This window comes from Dipteris shenzhenensis, chromosome 23 (assembly GCF_047967505.1).
Source record: "Dipteris shenzhenensis isolate YYH24624 ecotype China chromosome 23, Dip_SZ_1.0, whole genome shotgun sequence".
Taxonomy (NCBI): Eukaryota; Viridiplantae; Streptophyta; class Polypodiopsida; order Gleicheniales; family Dipteridaceae; genus Dipteris; species Dipteris shenzhenensis.
The window spans coordinates 39,157,075-39,176,245 of record NC_141618.1 but is presented as its reverse complement, the minus strand read 5'-3'; the positions used below and the strand labels follow the sequence as shown (position 1 = coordinate 39,176,245).

Genomic DNA, 19,171 nt, shown 5'->3' with positions numbered 1-19,171 from the left:
GTAAGCATTACTAGAACATAAATACAATGTACCTACCTTGGGTCCTTTTGCTATTACCATTGACCCTTTAGTGACCTTCCACAAATTTCTGTAAATGTGGTTGTGCAACCTTCATCATCCAATTATCATACTGAAACTTAGTTTCTTCTTAATTCAAGAACATGCCTTACCTCCTTCATCAGCCATTCATTTCCATTCTACAATTTTATCAACACCTTGCCCTTTCCAACAACCTTCAATGCTTCATCATCACCTAAATAAACTTCTCCAAAATCAGCTTGAACATAGTCTTCAAAATATTTGTTATGAGTACACTCACTTTTCCAAATGGGTTGCCTTTTAATGCTCAAACTCAAGTGTGGCATGTATTCCATTGTTTTGTCTGCTCTGCAAAGCTTCCAATAATGGCAGCTTGGTGATGATTATTCAAAGCCTTCACCAATTTTCTCTCAATGTATTGTGAATCAACTCTTTCTAAGTAACGAATAGGCTTTCCATTTACATGGTCTACCTTGGTCCAACCATCAGTTGCAATATTACCACTTGCCATAACTACCATAGGGGATACCTTGAAATTTTCCTTTAGTTTTGTTCTATGGATGAGGGAAATTGCTGCAAGGACCTCTTCCATGAGTTTTTCCTGAAAACAATACATGTAATGGGTATATGCAAGCCAACCAAACCAAAAAAAACTACAAAAACAATCAAACCTTTAAATTTTTTATTAAACCTTAACCACTCACCCACTAACCTGTATATGCATGTGAGCACAAGCATGCACATGCACATGACAATGCAAACGCAAAATATGCATGCATATATACAAATAAAGACAAAGGTAGATAGGGATATTGTGTGTAAGCACGTGCACGCGTGCACATGCATACACACATGCGAGCGTGCACGCACACACACGTGCATGCACGAAGGTGTGCACATACACACACACGCACGCACGTGCACGCACACACATGTGCATGCATGCACAGTTAGACATACACGCATGTGTGCACCCTGTGCACACGCACATGACTCAAGTTGTGCACACATGCATGTATGCTCGCATGCACACATGTATGTACACATCTTAGTGCACATCAAAATTTCATGACATACCTTATGTTAACTTTCATCCATTTTCAAGTTATAGACGCGTTTTAGTTTGAATGCATCCCTTCTTATAATGACCATTGCTAGTAGCTTGATGGCACCTCGACGGCACTCAATGCGTTCTTCATAGATACAAAATCTTCCTCAAGCTATTTGATACACCTGCAAACTGGTCTAGGGTTTGCAATGCTTTTGGTACATGTCGGCACTATATGCTAAATGCAACAAGGTACTTACTATAGTCATCATCTTTGCATTCATTTCGGCTAGCTGAACTTGCAACTTGGCACATTGTAGATTGCTACATCTTGTTCTAAGAGTTATGCTAGTCAATCAAAATTTGGGATCTACAACTTCAAGTTTTCATGGTATTGAGCGACTTCCCTTGATAATCAATTATTTTAAATAAATTTTAAGATATAAATAGCTTAACTACCCTCAATATAGTCTTCACTCCAAAACTCAATCTTTTGCTCTTGCTTTTCCCAGTTCTCAAAAAAGTAGTACACTACCTTGACTAATGGTTGTAATGCTTCTATTGTCAGTTGCTCCATCAGTGCTATACTATAGTGCCATCCCCAAGGTATGGGCTTGTTGTTGGTGATTCAAGAGTTTCCCCTATTTCATTTGTGGGCTCTTTACACCTGACCACACTAGCTTATTAGGCTGAATGAATCAAAGCATGCATTCATTTTTTACTTGCTCCATTGCCATGGGTTGGGATTCATAAATGGAGTTGGCTTGCATCATAGACTCTCTAGTGGAATCCATTGTAGTCTTTCGATCTACACCTATTCCATTTGTTATTGCTATATTTAGCTAATTGATTCCTCCTACAAGTTACTCATTGATTTCATGCATGAGTTCTAACTTATAGTAGTTTCATAGGGATCACAAACCTCTAGCTACTCTTGATGAGACTAGGGTAGCATCCTAGCCTAGTCTATCACATTGCCTTTCTTTCCCTACAATGTCTTTGCTGTTGCAAATGATCATGGTCCATTACAAAAGCTATGATTGTTTAGTTTGATATATAATAGCGATTACTTAGTTTGATATACTCAAACCAAATACAAAAGAAATGTTACAAACTTTCTTTTACCATGGAACCAATAGGATTTCTTGAGATGTAGTACATTGTATGAGCTCTTGTTGGCAAAATCCTATCAGATTTGTTTACTAGGAGCTCAATAAATTAGGATGTAATGGAAGGAGAATGGAAGTTACCTCTCTACTCCAAATAGAGATGCAATTCTTGCTAGCATCATATGAGTGGACTGACTCTTTTGCCTTTTGCTCACAAAGATTGTCCAATAAGCAATTTCAAATGTTTCCAACCTGATTTGCTTAATAGTTTAATTCCCTCACTGGTATGGAGTTTTAGTGTTAGTTGTCTGCTTCTTCTGAACTAATAGCTTCTCTCTTAGCAGAATTTGGGATCAATGCTTTTGTTTTTGCTGAGAGGAAGAGGCAGACAACAAACGTGTAGTGGAAGCTAAGGGAATGTATTGGCTAATGGTTTTGAATGACTTAGTCCAAAATGGTCAACGAGGTGAGTGGAGTATGTCAATAGATTTATAGGTCAAATCAAGGATTTCACCTGCATAATTAGTCTTTAGTGTCACATGAAATGTGGAGTGATTCTTGAGTATGTGTATTCATCACACAAGCTTCTCCCATTTTGAATCTTTTTATGCTTGAATTTGGATTATATTTATACAATTAGCTTGCCACTTAACTAAGATCAAGAGTTGAAGACAACATGGTTATTCTCAATTCTGTAGTTCCAAGTGGTCCATTCCATCTAGCCTTCACATTGGATTTCTTTAGGCTTAGTGCAAGTGTATGATGGTACCATCATTCCTTTACTGGGGTACCTCCCCATATGCGTTGCACCATTAATAGACAACTTGTTGTGACCAAGCATCTTGTTGAGTTGCAACAATTACATGAGTCTTTGTCAGACCGCCTTGGTCATATGAAGATGATGCTTTATTGACATCCTTAAACTTGGCACTAGAAAATCAAGAGGTATTATAGCTTCCAATCTATAAGCTAAACTACAAATGTGAGCAAAGTAGGTAACTTGCACACCATCCTATAAAGCGCATGACCTATATGCAACTTCAAGTCCTAGTCGTATTGCATTTAGCATCTTTGTGAGGATTGCATTGAGAATTTTGTTGATCAACTTGACTTGACGATTGCACCCTAGATAGTATTTAATGGTTGTTTCTTGAATCACCATAAAACCATGATTATTGTTTTATGAATCACTGTAAAATCAGCCTGGATAGTATTTGATGGTTGTTTTTCATCATAATACCATGAGTCCCAAAAGTTAACCTTTTTTCTTGGTTACTATGTGGGATTCCACATGTCAACAATATTATGTATGATTGTACTTGATAAAAAAGGAAAACGATTAGTTTGAGGTAAGTAGCTCTAACTAGTGCACATCACATCAGTTGGGAAGGGATGTATTATCACTAGGGAGAGGCAAGGGGAGGCTTTTTTGTGAAGGGTGCTTGTGATTTCATTTGCAAAAAATGTCAACCCATTGCCTTTCCCTAACATCATGGTCTAGGGGATACTCTTTCTTTGGAATGTTGGTCAAGGCCTTCCAAAGTGTTCTGATCCGGAGCCCCAAACGAGAAAGTATAGCGTCTCCAACCCAAATTTTCTAAGTCTCCTAGAAAAACCGGATCCCGTGATCGTGTATACATAAAAACTCCAAAAATCCCATTAATGCAAGATTCACACATATTCGGACACTTGGAGCTAGGAAATGATGTTCGGGAGTTGATGTATTTCACTCATGATTGGACATTATAGTAGCTTCGATTGGACCAACACGAACAAGAAAACAAATATGACGGACACGAATTTCATCCGTTCCGACATGTGTGAATTGTGCCTAAGGGTGTTTATAAACTTGAGCATTTGGCCCTTGGATCATGGACGAGCAAGATTGCCCGCCCATGTTCAACCTACAGCCCAGATGCATTCATGCCTCTAGAGATGTGGTGGTCTCACTTATAGATTTTAACAGCTTTTTCACTTGCAGATGAATATATGGCGCCATTCCCTTCGGAATTTACAGCCATAGGGCATTTACCATGCCTCGGAAGTGTTTGGATCCCTCTCGCCATAAATATTTGTGAAGGATACAAAGACGAAAGCAAACGATTTTCACAATGGCAATAACTGTATTCGAGTGTCGTTTCTATAAACAAACTTAAAGCAAGTCTACAACTATGGTGGTTGAAGGTATGTGGCTAGGCTAGTGTTCGATTTGTTCGTTCGATTTGTTCAATGACAACAACCTTAGAATTAAAATTGCTGCCCTTCCAACAACCTGGGTCTTAAATCATGAGACACACAATTGATAAAAGGGGGCACTTGTCTTGAGAGGGGAATTTTGCAGCACTCAAGCTTGAAATTGAAGAGCTGAGTCTCTAAACAGAAGAAGAGTAGAGTTGAAATCTCCTATATCATAGAGTAAGGGCCTTCCTCCATGTGAGGGTGAGAGGGCCTTGGTTGTCAAGAGAGGTAGAGGGGGGTGTCTTGCTAGAGGTGGATCTATTTTGGACAGTTTCATGGGTGTGGGGCTGTTCTGTCCCCCTGCCCCCAGGTCCGTACGTTGCCGTGTAGGAGCTGTGTCAGCTGCTGCGGGTCATGGAGAGGGCTGCGGGGCTGCTGCCATGGCCTGGTTAGGGCTGCCGCTAGGCTGCCATGTTGGCACCTAGGTGGCGCCTTGGTTGGGGGGCCAACCTGGCCCCCAACCTTGGTCTAGGGACCCGACCAAGGGACAGCCAAACCCCCTCCTACTCAAGCCTCACATAGGTCGCCTGCAAACATGCTTCCTTCCTGCTCCTCTGAACAGCCAATGGTGAAGTGCCGTTTGCTCCGTGATCCTTGACCTTCTTGCTGCTTCTGTTTGCAACCAATGGTTAAGCACAAGTCTCTGTTGTTCTGCTGCTGCGTATAGGCAGCCTGGTATGAATACCTTTTGAGGGGGTTAGGACCTCCCTGCTGCTGTGCAGGCAGTCCAATATGACACACCTAGAACCCTGAACAGTGAATGAGTAATGGCCCCCTTGAGGCCCTTTATATAGGGCTTACAAGCCCTTGAGCAGTATGGAGACTGGCCAGACCCAGCTCTGTAGACATGAGTCTGATCAATCATTGCGCTTGTCTGCTGCAGGGTTCCAGCCTGCCCCAACCTGTTTGTCTGCTCTAGGTTGCATGTTTGTTGTGCAGTTCTGCTCTTTTGTCTACCGCCCTCTCTTGGCCTTGACACCCCTTGTTGGCTATCCTTGCAGGATCTTCCCTGCTCCATGCTAGTGCTTCCTTTTTGACAGCTTCCCTTACTGGCCATGCTGCCCACCTGGCAGCTTGCTGTTAAGAGTTAGCATCTCTGATGTATCATATGTAGAGTGAGGGCTGTTTTGTGGGTAGGCATCAATATGCTGCCCAATGAAGCTCTAGAAGAGCACAAAGGCTGTGTGTGTTTTGAAGGTGCCATGAGAAAGAAAGAAAGAAAGTTTATTAAAGTCTTTGGAAGATCGATGGACAATGTTGGTCTTCTTTGGAAGTTACTCTCTTTGGATTCGTCCTTTGTCGTATGCAGGGAAGGGATGTTTTTGGTACTAGTATTGTTTTTTTTGGGGTCGGGCACATGTCCTTTTCAGTTTCTTTTAAAAAGGCATCTGTCGGAGCATGTCTATAGATGCATCAAACAGTGCACCTAATTTTTGAAAAAACAGACACCCGCGCCTGTAGATGCGCTGTTAGATGGCTGCCTCAATATGACCCCATATCCACTCTCCGGTGATGCGAAGGCCGGCTTGTGAAGTATCAAATACCCTTAGGAAGATGCTTCCCATGAATTGTCTAGTCTATTGTTCTAGCTTATGTCCAGTTCTACCTTCTTCTATTACATTGGTCATCTCGAGATCTCACTTCCTTTATGTCTCAAGCCATGGAGATTTTTTGGAAAACTAAGCTTCATAAAAAAGCTTTACGGCTGCTCAAAATGGACTTGCTTTGCTACAAGCATGCTGAAAGGATGGAGCTACTAACGAGCATCAACGCCCATACAGAAAAACAAAAGATAAGTGCTACATAGTCGTATCAGACTAATAGTCATCTCCATCGTCACTAACATCATAAACATCATCAGATAGTCTGTCATCTGAACACAAAGTGAGATATGCACCAAAGTCACAACTATGGTCCACTCTATCCCCCCTCATCAAGGCCAAGGAGCGAGAGCAGAAAACTAGAGACAAAATGCTGACGGTTGCTTGTGGGCGTTCCTGCCCTCTCCTGGTCACAGATCTACGTCTGACAAGTGCAACCATGACCCTTGTCAGTTGCGCTTCTACTCTGAACAAGGAGGGAATGTCCCCAAGCATGATCTGTGTGTCAACGCTCCGTCTGAGCTGTCGTGTCACTGGATCTCGATCTCGATCGCGTCTAGGGCCTGTGGAGTGGGAGCTTGTATGATCCGGCTGGAAGAGCTCGGTGATCCTGCATTGAGAATAGTCTACCAGGTATGCTCCTCCTATCTCTGTGATCAAAGTAGGCGCTCACGATGTCTGACTGCCTCATGGTTGAATGCGGCCAAGCATCGCTGATCTGGAAAGGAGAGGAACCAGGATAACAATCCGGAGATATCTCTGAATAGACAGTAGAAGCACCCTCGGATCTCATAGTAAATCGGCCATCGAAAAATGAAATGCTCCTCAGACTCAATCTCCTATAGGCTACATAATGTGCATATATGTCTCTCCTTGGGTAAATGCTCTGCTCTCAATACGGAGTCTATGTGAAGAGACCCAAAACTGCCCAATAGAGTTTCTCAGCGAATGGGGTAGATGAATTTGCGTATATCATGGTGGGTCAATAAACCCCTCATCTAAGATATGTAAACAGTAATCTCTGTAGAAGCTGAGCTTCACTGAGTCACTCGGCTCCAACTGCTCCCAATGCATAGTGACTCGAGATGTATTGAAGATCATAACCTTGGTTTTGACAAGGTTGACCTTCAAGTCATGCGACTCACAAAAAGACTGTAGCGCATCTAATTGCCTCTAGAAGCCCTCTGCTGAGGATGATAAGAGTACCACATCATTTAAAAATAGCAAGATCTGAATCCACATCTTGTAGTGATAGGGGTCCACATCTAGGCAGCAACCAACTACTAGATGGTGGCACACTGTACACACCTTTTATACAAGGTTTTGGTCCATCTTTGGAACAATATGTATCTATTGTTTGTACTGTCTTGAGCATAGTTCAATTATTGCCTGCATCTCTAGACTCTCTCTATGAATTTTGCAAATTAAGGAAAGAAGTGTGATTTGAATTAGTAGTGTGGTTTCGGGGCATACGCTTTCTTCATCTTTTGTTGCAGGGAGTGTTGGGTGTAGCAAGCAACCTTCAGCTCCATTTTCTAACATGGTACCAAGCGCTTCGCAAGTACGGTTTGAAGGACAGGTACCCTTGCGAAGAGGTTGATCCATATTCAAACATGTGTACTCCTCGTAAGCCCTTCATTTCCTCGTCATGGCTGGTAAGTGCCATTCCAAGCTTTGGGGAATCGGGTAAGCTCGATAGAAGCAACTACCCTCTCTGGTGGAAGATGAAGATACGGAGGCACTCATTGTTCTAGAAGATCTTGGAGATAATGATAGGAGTGGAGATAAGGCCATGGGATATTAAAAAACGTGGCTGGGGTAGTGGTGACACCAATCGATTCAGTTGTAACCAATACTCCAAGATGCAGAGGACTATGCCATTATTACTGCAAGGCTGCCCTCCCTCAGATTCAACTGGCAGGCATGGCACTTTCAGAATGGACCACACTGAAGGATATGTATGAAATTAACAATGCGGCCACAATCCTCGACTTAGAAATGGAACTACTCTTCACCCAGTGGAAGCAAGAAAATTAAAAATGCTTCTATTGTGACCAGGTAGGGCATTTTGTGAAGGACTGCAAAAAGAAGAAGGCTAACCAAAAGAGAAGAAAGTAGTCTAATCAAGAGGCAGAGGAGTCAAGACCAGCAGCCAATGTGGTAGAAAGAGAAGAACTTGTGTCAATGACAACTCCAAGTGTTGCTGAGATAAGTTGTGCAGATCTTACTGTAGCTGTTTATATATCTGACATTGAGAGATGGTCTAAAGAGTCAAAGAGGCCAGAAACTTTTGTGAAGGTGAAGAACAGCAATGTATACTCAGATTGTTCTGAGAACAAAGTTGATATCACTTGCATGAGGGAGGTGTCTTTGAGAGGACCTCAAAGATCAGAGTCAGATCAATGTAGAGATACTGAAGATGGCACTACATGTTTACAAAGGGATGCTGTGGGTGCCTACATGCTGTACCTAGCTTGTTTTTAAAGCAAGCATATGAAATGGTGGATTCATTGGTATGTATATTCTTTGTGCATACATTCAAACTTTAATAGCATGCCATGGGCAAAATCTTTGCTTTGTGTTTCTTAGGTATTGAGGGACTCAAGGGTGAAAGCCTTTCTGATAGACAAGGGAAAGTCTTGTTGCTTCTTCAAAGCTTAGAGAAATGGTATGCCGCAGGGGTAAATCTGAGGGAATGTGTGGGGCTGCCACATGGGCATATGCAAGCTACCATGTGGACCGCATGGACAGCAAGGAAAGCTGAGCCTAATCAAGCTTTAGATGGCTTTGTAAAAAGTAGTACTTTTAGTGAGATGGCCTGATGTTGCCATGTGGCTTCCCATAACAGCCATCCCATAAGCAAAGTGGTAATTGGTATCCAGGCCTATACTTATAAAAGGGGCCCCATTGTACCTTGCACTTGTCTTCGACTGAAGCAGAATATAGGGCACTCACTATAGGTGCATGTGAGGCTATATGGCTCAGAAGACTATTGTCAGAAACAAATTTTTTTGGTGAGTCAAAGCCAACAACAATATACTATGATAATCAATCGGCTCAAGCATTGGCCAAGAATCCAGTATATCACTCAAGGACAAAGCACATTGATGTTAGAGAGCACTTCATCAGAGAGAGAGTGTTACTTAGTGACATCACACTGCAGCATTGTGATAGCAAAGAGAATGTTGCAGACATCTTTACCAAACCACTCGATAAAGAGCTATTCGAGAAACACCGACTGGCAATTGGTTTGACGCAGAGAAAGGACACTCCCATTAAAGGGGTGTGATGGAATGTAATGCTCAGTCCTTCGACGATTCCCTAGAATCATCATCTTGAGGGAAGGCCTACTTCATGATGTTGATCTTGAGGGAAGGTGTTGAGAGTTCACGCTCAACATCATGTGATCACGTGTGCATAGCACCATCATGTGATCATATGTGCATAGCACTAACCTAATAGAGTGCCATAAAGGAAAGGGTTAGATCCCCTAACACTACCCCTAAATGGGTTTGTATATATTCTATTTTTTCAACTAAATCTAGTGTACAGTTAGTCATTTGTGGTGTGCTCTCTAGCTGTGCCCTCTCTTCTCATCTCCACTCTTCTCCTCTCCCCTCTTCATATGTTGTCAGCCTGACTAGCTTGTGTTTTGCCATGCTAGATGGTCGGTATTGTGGGTGATTCCATGTTTTAGTTATGTCGTTAGTGTTCTTGGTGTTGTGCTTGATTATTGTGCTTTGAGCGCAGTTATGTTGGGATCGGTTGATTCAATGATCCATTCAATCGATTGTTAATAACTAATGTAATTGGCAGCTTGAATACAGGTGATGGAACTCACAGCGAAGATTGGAGTTAGTGCGAGGGTACCGATCGAGGTGTCGAACAGCACATTATATATGGCCATGGGCCAATTTTATATTTGCTTTATTATTGCAAGTTTGAGCAATATATTTTGGAATGGACATAATTCAATTTTGGGCCCTAAGATCACTATGTAAAGCAAATCCCTCATTTTGGAAGAGGGATAATTTTGGCTCCTTGGTGCTTTTATGAAATATCATAAATACTCTAGACGAGGAAGCGTGAGCCACTCATCTAGGGGGGGAAAATTGTACCCAGCCTACTGTCATTTTCGTGGTGTGATTGCGTTCTTCTTCTCCAATTGATTAAGTGGTGAATTAATGTAAAAAGAATAACCTTTTGGTTTCAATGGTGTCAGAGCTTTGGTACGCTCTAAGATTTGGAGAGAGGAAGCTCTCTCTTGAATTGTGCAGAGAGATTTAAGAAATCAAGGATGTGTGAAAAGTGGCACATTGAAAAAATACACAGTTCGTGATAAACGAGAAGTTTTCTGCGGATGTAATAGCTTTGCTACCACCTAGAAAGGAGCTAATCGTAAATTATGGGGGCAATAAAGGACGGATTTATCGAGACCTATATCTAAGGTCATGGATCTTAAAAGAACCCCCCCCCCGAATCTATCTCCACGGAAGCTGCTCAGTACACGAAGCACTTGTCTTATGTGACCTGCCGACCTGCTCCACGGACCATTGTGAAGACTCCAGAGCACAACCTACAGGGACTCTTAATCCACCGCTGCCCTTGCAACAAAACTGTCATCTCTACGTTGGGAAAACTCGCTCTGTGCGCCCGCTGCAGACTCTTCAGGGGTCTCTCCTCTTCAAGATTGTGGCTCTGCCTCAATTAGCCACAAAGGCCAGCCGCCTCTAGACTTGGGAGTCTCCCTCTGCGTGCGCCTGTCTACGGATCTCTAGCCACCTGTAGATTTTTCGGCTAGCGTGCACTCTTGGACTCCGAACGGAATGGAAGCACTGTAGTAGGCAATGTCTGGACCTCTGGTAGGCTGTCGGCCATCGTGGACGGCAATCAGCAGTCCCATCAGCTCTAGGCCTCCGTGCCCTACTCACAGTTTGACGTGTAGCGTTTTCAAGCCAAAGTTTCCTTTGACTTCCTACAAAACAAGGACAAAGGATCCCAAGGTTCAAAAGGTCCTCTAAGGAATTTTTTTTTTTTAATTTTTTAAAGAGAGAGCTCTAAAGTTCTCATAAAGAAGACATTTTCCTCTTTTTGGCGATCTGCAACACAAAAGCAAGACCACTCCACTGACCAGCAAAGGCGTATTTAAAAAAAAAGAAGAGAACAAAGCAAAATCTGAGGAAGCTTGAATCAAGAAGGCGATTTGGAACCACGAAATCACCGTGCAATTAATTGGAGAGTGGTCGAGCGCAAAGACGACGACAAGCGACATCATCGGTCATATATCTCCCACTATTCTTTTCTACGTATTTTTCGCCATCCGTTTCTTACCATATGCTTGAATCACACTGTCTTTCATCCGTTTAATTCTCATACACTTATTATCCTTATTTCCCTCTGCTCCACTTTATTTGTATTTATCGCATTATCATGGCACATAAGCCGCAACCACCCATGCTTCAAGAGCAGTTAGACGCACTTCAGGAACAATTGGTCGATGAGCGTGAGCATAGGGAGAGATTGGAAAAGAAAGTCAATGGTAAGAAAAGGAAGAGGCATTCATCTGACGATGAGTCATCCGATGATGATTCCGACAATGATCGTATTATCAAGACAGTCAAAACCACATTGAGAGCACATAATTCGAGAAAGGAGAGTAAGATAAGTAGAAAAGCTTTCTCATTTCAAAATTTCGATGGAAAGAAAGAAGCACGCACTGTTTTGTCTTGGATCAGCCAGCTAGATTATTTCTCAGGGGAGAAATTCTCTAAAAAAGATAAGATTAAATGTGCTACAAATCATTTAGTTAAGAGTGCTGCACTTTGATGGAACATCACTAAGCACAGTAAAAGACGACCAAAATCTTGGAAGTCTTTTCAGAAGCTCATCAAGAGAGATTTCCTTCCCTCACATTTCAAAGCAAAAGCCAGACAACAGTGGGATACTTTCAGGCAATTTGATAAGGAAACGATCTCCACATATACTGATAGATTTTGACAAACGTTGATCCAATTATAGTCCTTAGAAAAAGTGAATGAGCGAGATCAACGAAGGAAGTATGTGGCACGTCTAAAATCTAAGTTGAGAGCCGAGATTAACATGTTTCATCCTCGCTCATTGAACTCTGCGATTTCTCTTGCAATGAATTGTGAGAGGAAGAATGGGAACCCAAAGGAATCGAAAGATTTGGAATGGCCTGTACCCTTCCATAAGAAAAAGAGGTTAATAAAAATCCCTTCTTTAAATTTAAAAATGGTTTTGTTCCACAGAAGATAGATTCTTCTTCGAAGCCGAACGGTGGAAATTTTCCAAAGAAAGAAATAAGGTGTTTCAGGTGCAACAAGGTGGGACACATAGCCACTCAATGTCCCCAAAGAAAGAAGCAACCAAGTAAGAGGGAGGTAAGTATAATTGTCATGCTCTTTTATAAATGAAAGGTGTCATTAATGGAAAAGAGATTGTTATTCTACATGTGACGATGGTAGTACACATGATTTCATTTCGGAAAGAGCCTTAGTAAAGCTAAACCTAGAGTCATTCCCATCCAACTATAAGGTCAAAGCTGCTTTTACCAAGACAAAGTACAATTGCACTAGAGAAGTCAAGAATCTTGAAATTTCAATCAAACCATATAAGGATAGACGAGATTTTCTAGTGGCACCCCTATAGGGAGTGGATATCATCTTAGGAATGCCATGGAGAGATCAATATAATCCTAAGATAAATTATGATTCACACCGGATGTGGAGTGAGAAGGACAAACACAAAATATGTATGAAAAGCTCTATGAAACATGAGATCAGTCCTTTACTCAACCACACACGGTAAAAGATCATTTTCTCATAAGCTTTGAAAGAATCTTATTTGACAGATCTGTGACAAAGAGAAAGAAAGGTTGATTTCGAAGTAGTGAAGCTTCTGCTCATGCTCCTCAGCAACGGCCTTGATCGCCATCAACTCCTCAACATCTAAACGAGCCGACTCTTCCAAGATTACAGCAATGCCTAGCCAAGCACCGTACCAATAAGCACCTTCCTGCAAACTGCCATCAGGCGACAGTTCAGAACTAGTTCTTTTCCACCTATCGTATTAGTGTGCCCAGATAGGAGACGATCAACCTTTTGCAGCCCGTGGTTGTGTCATCAAGGGCGGCGGTGAGCTAAGCTGCCTACCATCCATCTAGAAGTCGGCGGACTCCTACGTGAATCTGCTTCTTCGACATCGACCTTCCACCACAGCAGACAACAATCGGCTTAGCCCCACAGCCTATAGCGGCTCTGCACTGCAACCTCCAGGCGGTAACGACGCATAGCCAGCAGCGGCCAACTCACAACAGCTTTGCAACAAGCCAAAGCATCGGCTCCCACAACTATCGTCCTACGCCTCCTCGACTGCCACACAGCGACTTCTATAGCTGAAAAGAGCTCTAAGCGCTTCACCAACAAGCCTCCAGCTTCACGATTGCTTAGCATGGGCGAAGATCTATCAACGAGCTTCTTGGCTCCCATGGACTCCTCCAACAGGACGCTCCTCTAACTGCTCTTCAATGCAGCACACAGCCAACGGGCTCGACGGCTGCCTCCATCGACGGAGAAGACGACGGAATCTTCAAGATTCTGTCAGAATCTTCGATAGATTCCAGTGCCTCGCGTTCCGACACGTGGCAGATAGAGTTTTGCCATGTGGCAACCTTATCCTACCCACGTGCCACATCACCACATTATCCTGACACATGGTAGCCGACTGCCACATCATCAGCCACGTCATCAGTGCCACGTCATTAGCCACGTCATCAGGGACACGTCATCAGTGCCACATCAGCATTACCACGTCACCTCTGCCACCTCAGCAGTGCCACCTCAGCTGTCCAGTCAGCATTGACCCTTGCCAAGCACACACAGTGCTCCACAGGCACTTCATGTGAACACTCCTGCCACCTCAGCACAGAGCTTCACAGGCACACCTCTTGCTAGGCAAGTGCCACATCATCACTGCATGTGACTCACAGTGACACATCATCATTGAGCACCATTTGCACTCCTTTTGCCCCTCCACCTAGATCAAGTCGTATCTCTTGATCCAGGAAGAATTTGAGGGCGCTCCAAAAGGAAAAGTCGCTCGGTTTTTCGTGCTCTACGCGCTCGTCACATCACGCGCACATTTTGACACAAGTGACACTCACATTTGAGCCTCGTCGACAAAACCACTTCCTTCACGCACATTTGCCTCTCCATCGACGCATCTGACCCAGCACTTAAAAAGAACAAAAGAAAAGGAATTATTTGTTGTTCTTTCATCGATCGACGATTGGTTTAGATCTAGATCAGAGTAGACTAGATCGCCATAGAGGGGACGCTTTGAATTTCCCCAAGTTGCCAATCTAAGCCATGCCTGAAATTCCCGACTAGTACCTACTCGGAGTCAGTCCATACGTTCACATCCGATTTCACATCATTACATTACCTGAAACCTTACGTTCTCATCAATTCAGTGAGCAGACTTCAGAGTTCAGAGGCATTGTAGATTGATTCAGTGGGCAGATAACATTTGATTTCACACACACATGCCACCATTGTAAAGCCTATTCGGCTATCTCATGGCATCATGCACATCATTCAGCCTTGTAAAGCCTCTTGGCTATTCCCGGCATCATTGCCACAAGCCTTGTAACATAGATCAGATTTTATATACTGCAGTTCTATCTTCACCGATGGTACAGAGATTTCACTTGGCATCTTCAGTGTATTTGCAGTTGATTCATACAGAGTTTTTCAGGACACTTTTTTAGTACATTTTCTTGCACCATGTCGACTAGCAACCTCAATCTGGAGGCATCTGCTAAATTAGACAACTCCAATTATGGTACATGGAAATACCAAATGGAGACCATTATTGTGCTTCAAGACAAATGGGAGTATGTCGATGGATGTACACCTAGACCATTGGCCGATCCAGCCACCAGTAGCTCTACTCCATCTGTTGTCACAGCACCAACAACGGAATCTACATCGGGATCTACATCTACACAAACAGTTTCCGCACCAATAGCAGATCCTGCCCGTAGAAATGGTTCAAGTAATCCTGAATGGACTAGGAGAAGGATATGAGAATCTAGTCCAGAGTATTGCCATCCACCAACGGCAAATTCCAACACTAGAAGAACTTCAGTCAGTTCTACTTGGTTGAAGAACTCAGGACTCAAGCCATTCAAGCACGTAAAGGTCATTCTAATGATCAGGCATTCACAGCTTCAGACAGAAGCAGAGGCAAAGGCAGAAACAGGGGTAGATCATATCAGAAAAGTGGTCATCATTAACAAAATTGAAGTCAGAATCAGCATCATCATCAACAATATCCTCAGCAACATCAAAATCAGCAAAGAGGAAATCATTCCAATCGAGGAAGATTCCAAGGACGAGAAAATGCATCCACCAATGTGTCAAACATTCAGTGCAACTACTGTCACAAGTTTGGACACTATGAAAGAGTGCCGCAAGAAGCAGTACGACCAAGGCGGTCAATCCAGCAGTAATCAAGGAATTCTCGAGGAAGAGGAAATCATCGTGGTGGACATTCTAGTCAGTCATTTTGCAAATGAACATGGAAATATGTTTCTTGCAAGCGAGGAATTGCATCAGACTGATACAATGCACCTAGACCACTGATTTTAATCCTAAAGAGGATTACAGCTATCAAGTCGACCAAGTGGAACAGGATCCTTGGTACATCAACAGCGATGCATCATCTCATATGACAAATCATCAGGAATGGTTCACAGAAATGAAGCCATTAGAAGGACAGAAAAATGTCATCTACACAGCAGACAATACACCGAATCCAGTTCAAGGGACAGGTGTTATCCCTATGAACAATTTCACTGGTACAAAAGGATTAGTCAAAGATGTGCTCTATGTTCCGAAGCTCAGCAAGAACCTTTTGTCAGTAGGTCAAATGACGGAACACAACTACAAAGTCATCTTCGACAGTGATGAATGCACTATCAGAGACAAATCCAAAAGAGGTCAGCTAGTAGCAAAAGCTGTCAAGGAAGGACGCTTATACAGGATGCTAGCTACAGTACTAGATAAGCATGCCATGTCAGCTCAAATGCAACAGATGCCACTATCTGCAAAATGGCACAAGAGATATGGTCATGTCAATTTCAAGTACATCTAAGGAATCAGAATATTTTGGAATTCCGAAGCTACAGTTTCTTGGAAAGGTTTGTGAAGCATACTGCTTCGGCAAACAAAAGCGAACCAACTTTGTCAGAAGTACCTCTCGTGCACGAGATATTCTTGATTTGATTCATACATATGTATGGGGTTATGCCCAGACTCGCAGCATCAATGGTTCACTTTATTACTTGACCTTCATCGACAACTACAGCAGATATTGTTGGGTCTACTTTCTGAAAGAGAAATCTGAAGTGTTTTCCAGATTTCAAGAATTCAAAGCCATGGTAGAAAACCAAATAGGCAGAAAAATCAAGGTCATGAGATCAGACAGAGGAGGTGAATACATGTCTTCTGCATTCATGAACTTTTACAAAAATCACGGCATACGAAGACAATTCACATGTGCAGATACTCCCAGCAGAATGCAAGAGCTGAAAGAAAGAATGGGACTTTAGCAGACAGTGCTAGAGCAATGCTTAGTGAAAAGCATCTTCCGAATCAGTATTGGGCAGAAGCAATAGCTACAGCTAACTATTTGCTTAATCGGCTTCCTACCGAACCGATACAAGGTATGACTCCTTATGAAGCATTCACTGGACACAAGCCATGCATTGGGCATCTCCGCATATTTAGTTGCATAGCATATGCCCACATACACGATGATCATCGCAGGAAATTGGATGCGAAGTCACGCAAATGCATCATGGTTGGCTACAGTGAAGAAAGCAAAGCATACAAATTGTATGATCCCATCAACCGCAAAGTCATTATCTCCAGAGATGTAATCTTTGATGAGGAATCACAATGGAAAACCTCACCTACACAGGAGATAGAAGCATCAACTTCACAGTCATCTATAGAACAGGTTCATGAAGAAGAGCAAGAATTGCCAACAACACCCCAAGTAGAGCCACAGCAGCTCAGACGGTCTACTAGGGAAAGCAGACCACCAGCCAGATTGACATATGCTCAGAAAGGCAAAGCAATTCAGGTGGAAACCACCAACTATGCTCTTATGACTACCATCATGGCTACAGAAGAGCCAGTGTACTTCGAAGATACAGTAGACAAGCCAGAATGGCAAACTGCTATGAATGAAGAAATGGATGCTTTGTATAAAAATAACACTTGGGAATTATGCGACCTTCCACCAGGAAAGAAGGCCATAGCCAACAAATGGGTATACAAAGTGAAGTACAATCCAGATGGTAGTATTCAAAGATACAAAGCCAGATTAGTTGCAAAAGGATTTGCACAACAATATGGTCAAGACTATGATGAGACTTATGCTCCAGTAGCAAAGATGGATTCCATACGGTTCTTGATATCACTAGCGATACTCAGCAAATGGAATGTGTATCAGCTCGATGTCAAGAATGCATTTCTCAATGGTTATCTAGACGAGGAAGTCTACATGCAACAACCAGCAGGTTATGTTGAACCAGGAAAGGAGAAAAAGGTTTGTCATCTCAAGAAAAGTCTCTACGGCTTAAAGCAAGCACCCAAAAGTTGGTACAGCAGAATTGACAAGTATTTTGCTGATCTGGGATACATGAAGTCCAATGCAGATCATACTCTCTACTACAAGGTTCAAGGGAAAGACATTACTATTGCACTTTTGTACGTAGATGATCTGATTGTGACAGGAAGCAAGGATAGCTTCATCAGAAAATTAAAACAAGACTTACGTGCAGAGTTCGACATGAAAGATCTTGGACTTATGCACTATTGTCTTGGAATTGAGTTCTGGAGAGATTCAGATAGCACATTCATGAGTCAGCTCAAGTATGTTGACAGTCTCCTGAAGAAGTTTCATATGGCAGATTGCAAGATTGCAGCCACTCCCATGGAACAGAGTTTGAAACTTACTAAAGATTCAGAAAAGCCTACAGTCAATGACAAATACTATAGGCAGCTCATTGGATCTCTTATATATCTGACAATCACACGGCCAGATATTTGTTATGCAGTAAGCTCACTAGCACAGTTTATGGCAAATCCAAAATAGTCTCACTGGAATGCAGCCAAAAGAGTCTTGAGATACATCAGAGGTACAAGACAGTTTGGGATAGAATATAGAGGAAGTCATCCACGGTTGCATGGATACTGTGACAGTGACTATGCTAGAGATCATGAGACCAGGAGATCGACACAGGAATATGCATTTTTCCTTGGTCAAGGTGCTATATCATGGTTGTCAAACAAACAGCCGACTGTTTCTTTGTCTTCGACTAAAGCAGGATATAGAGCACTCACTACAGGTGCATGTGAGGCTATATGGCTCAGAAGACTATTGTCAGAAACAGATTACTTTGATGAGTCAAAGCCAACAACAATATACTGTGATAATCAATCGGCTCAAGCATTGGCCAAAAATCCAGTATATCACTCCAGGACAAAGCACATTGATGTCAGAGAGCACTTCATCAGAGAAAGAGTGTTACTTGGTGACATCACATTGCAGCATTGTGATAGCAAAGAAAATGTTGCAGATATCTTTACCAAACCACTCGGTAAAGAGCTATTCGAGAAACACCGACTAGCTCTTGGTTTGATGCAGAGGAAGGACATTCCCATTAAAGGGGTGTGATGGAATGTAATGCTCAGTCCTTCTTCGATTCCCCAGAATCATCATCTTGAGGGAAGGCCTACTTCATGATGTTGATCTTGAGGGAAGGTGTTGAGAGTTCACGCTCAACATCATGTGATCATGTGTGCATAGCACCATCACATGATCATATGTGCATAGCACTAACCTTACAGAGTGCTATAAAGGAAAGGGTTAGATCCCCTAACCCTAACCCTAAAAGGGTTTGTATATATTCCATTTTTTCAACTAAATCTAGTGTACAGTTAGTCATTTGTGGTGTGCTCTCTAGCTGTGCCCTCTCTCCTCATCTCCACTCTTCTCCTCTCCCCTCTTCATATTTTGTCATCATTTATACAGAGTTTTCAACC

General features: G+C 42.6%; 1 protein-coding gene across 3 annotated transcripts in view; it reads right to left on the bottom strand.

Moving 5' to 3' along the window:
- Nucleotides 1–312: 312 nt before the first annotated feature.
- The window catches only part of NSH3 (inosine-uridine preferring nucleoside hydrolase family protein), a 44,456-nt gene continuing 25,597 nt past the window's right edge, over nucleotides 313–19,171 (bottom strand). For all 3 annotated transcript variants that reach the window (XM_087394651.1, XM_087394652.1, XM_087394653.1), the window contains one exon: nucleotides 313–640. In XM_087394651.1, the coding sequence (XP_087250777.1) occupies nucleotides 353–640 (288 nt within the window). In that variant the 3' untranslated portion in view covers nucleotides 313–352. The remainder of the gene's footprint in view (nucleotides 641–19,171) is intronic.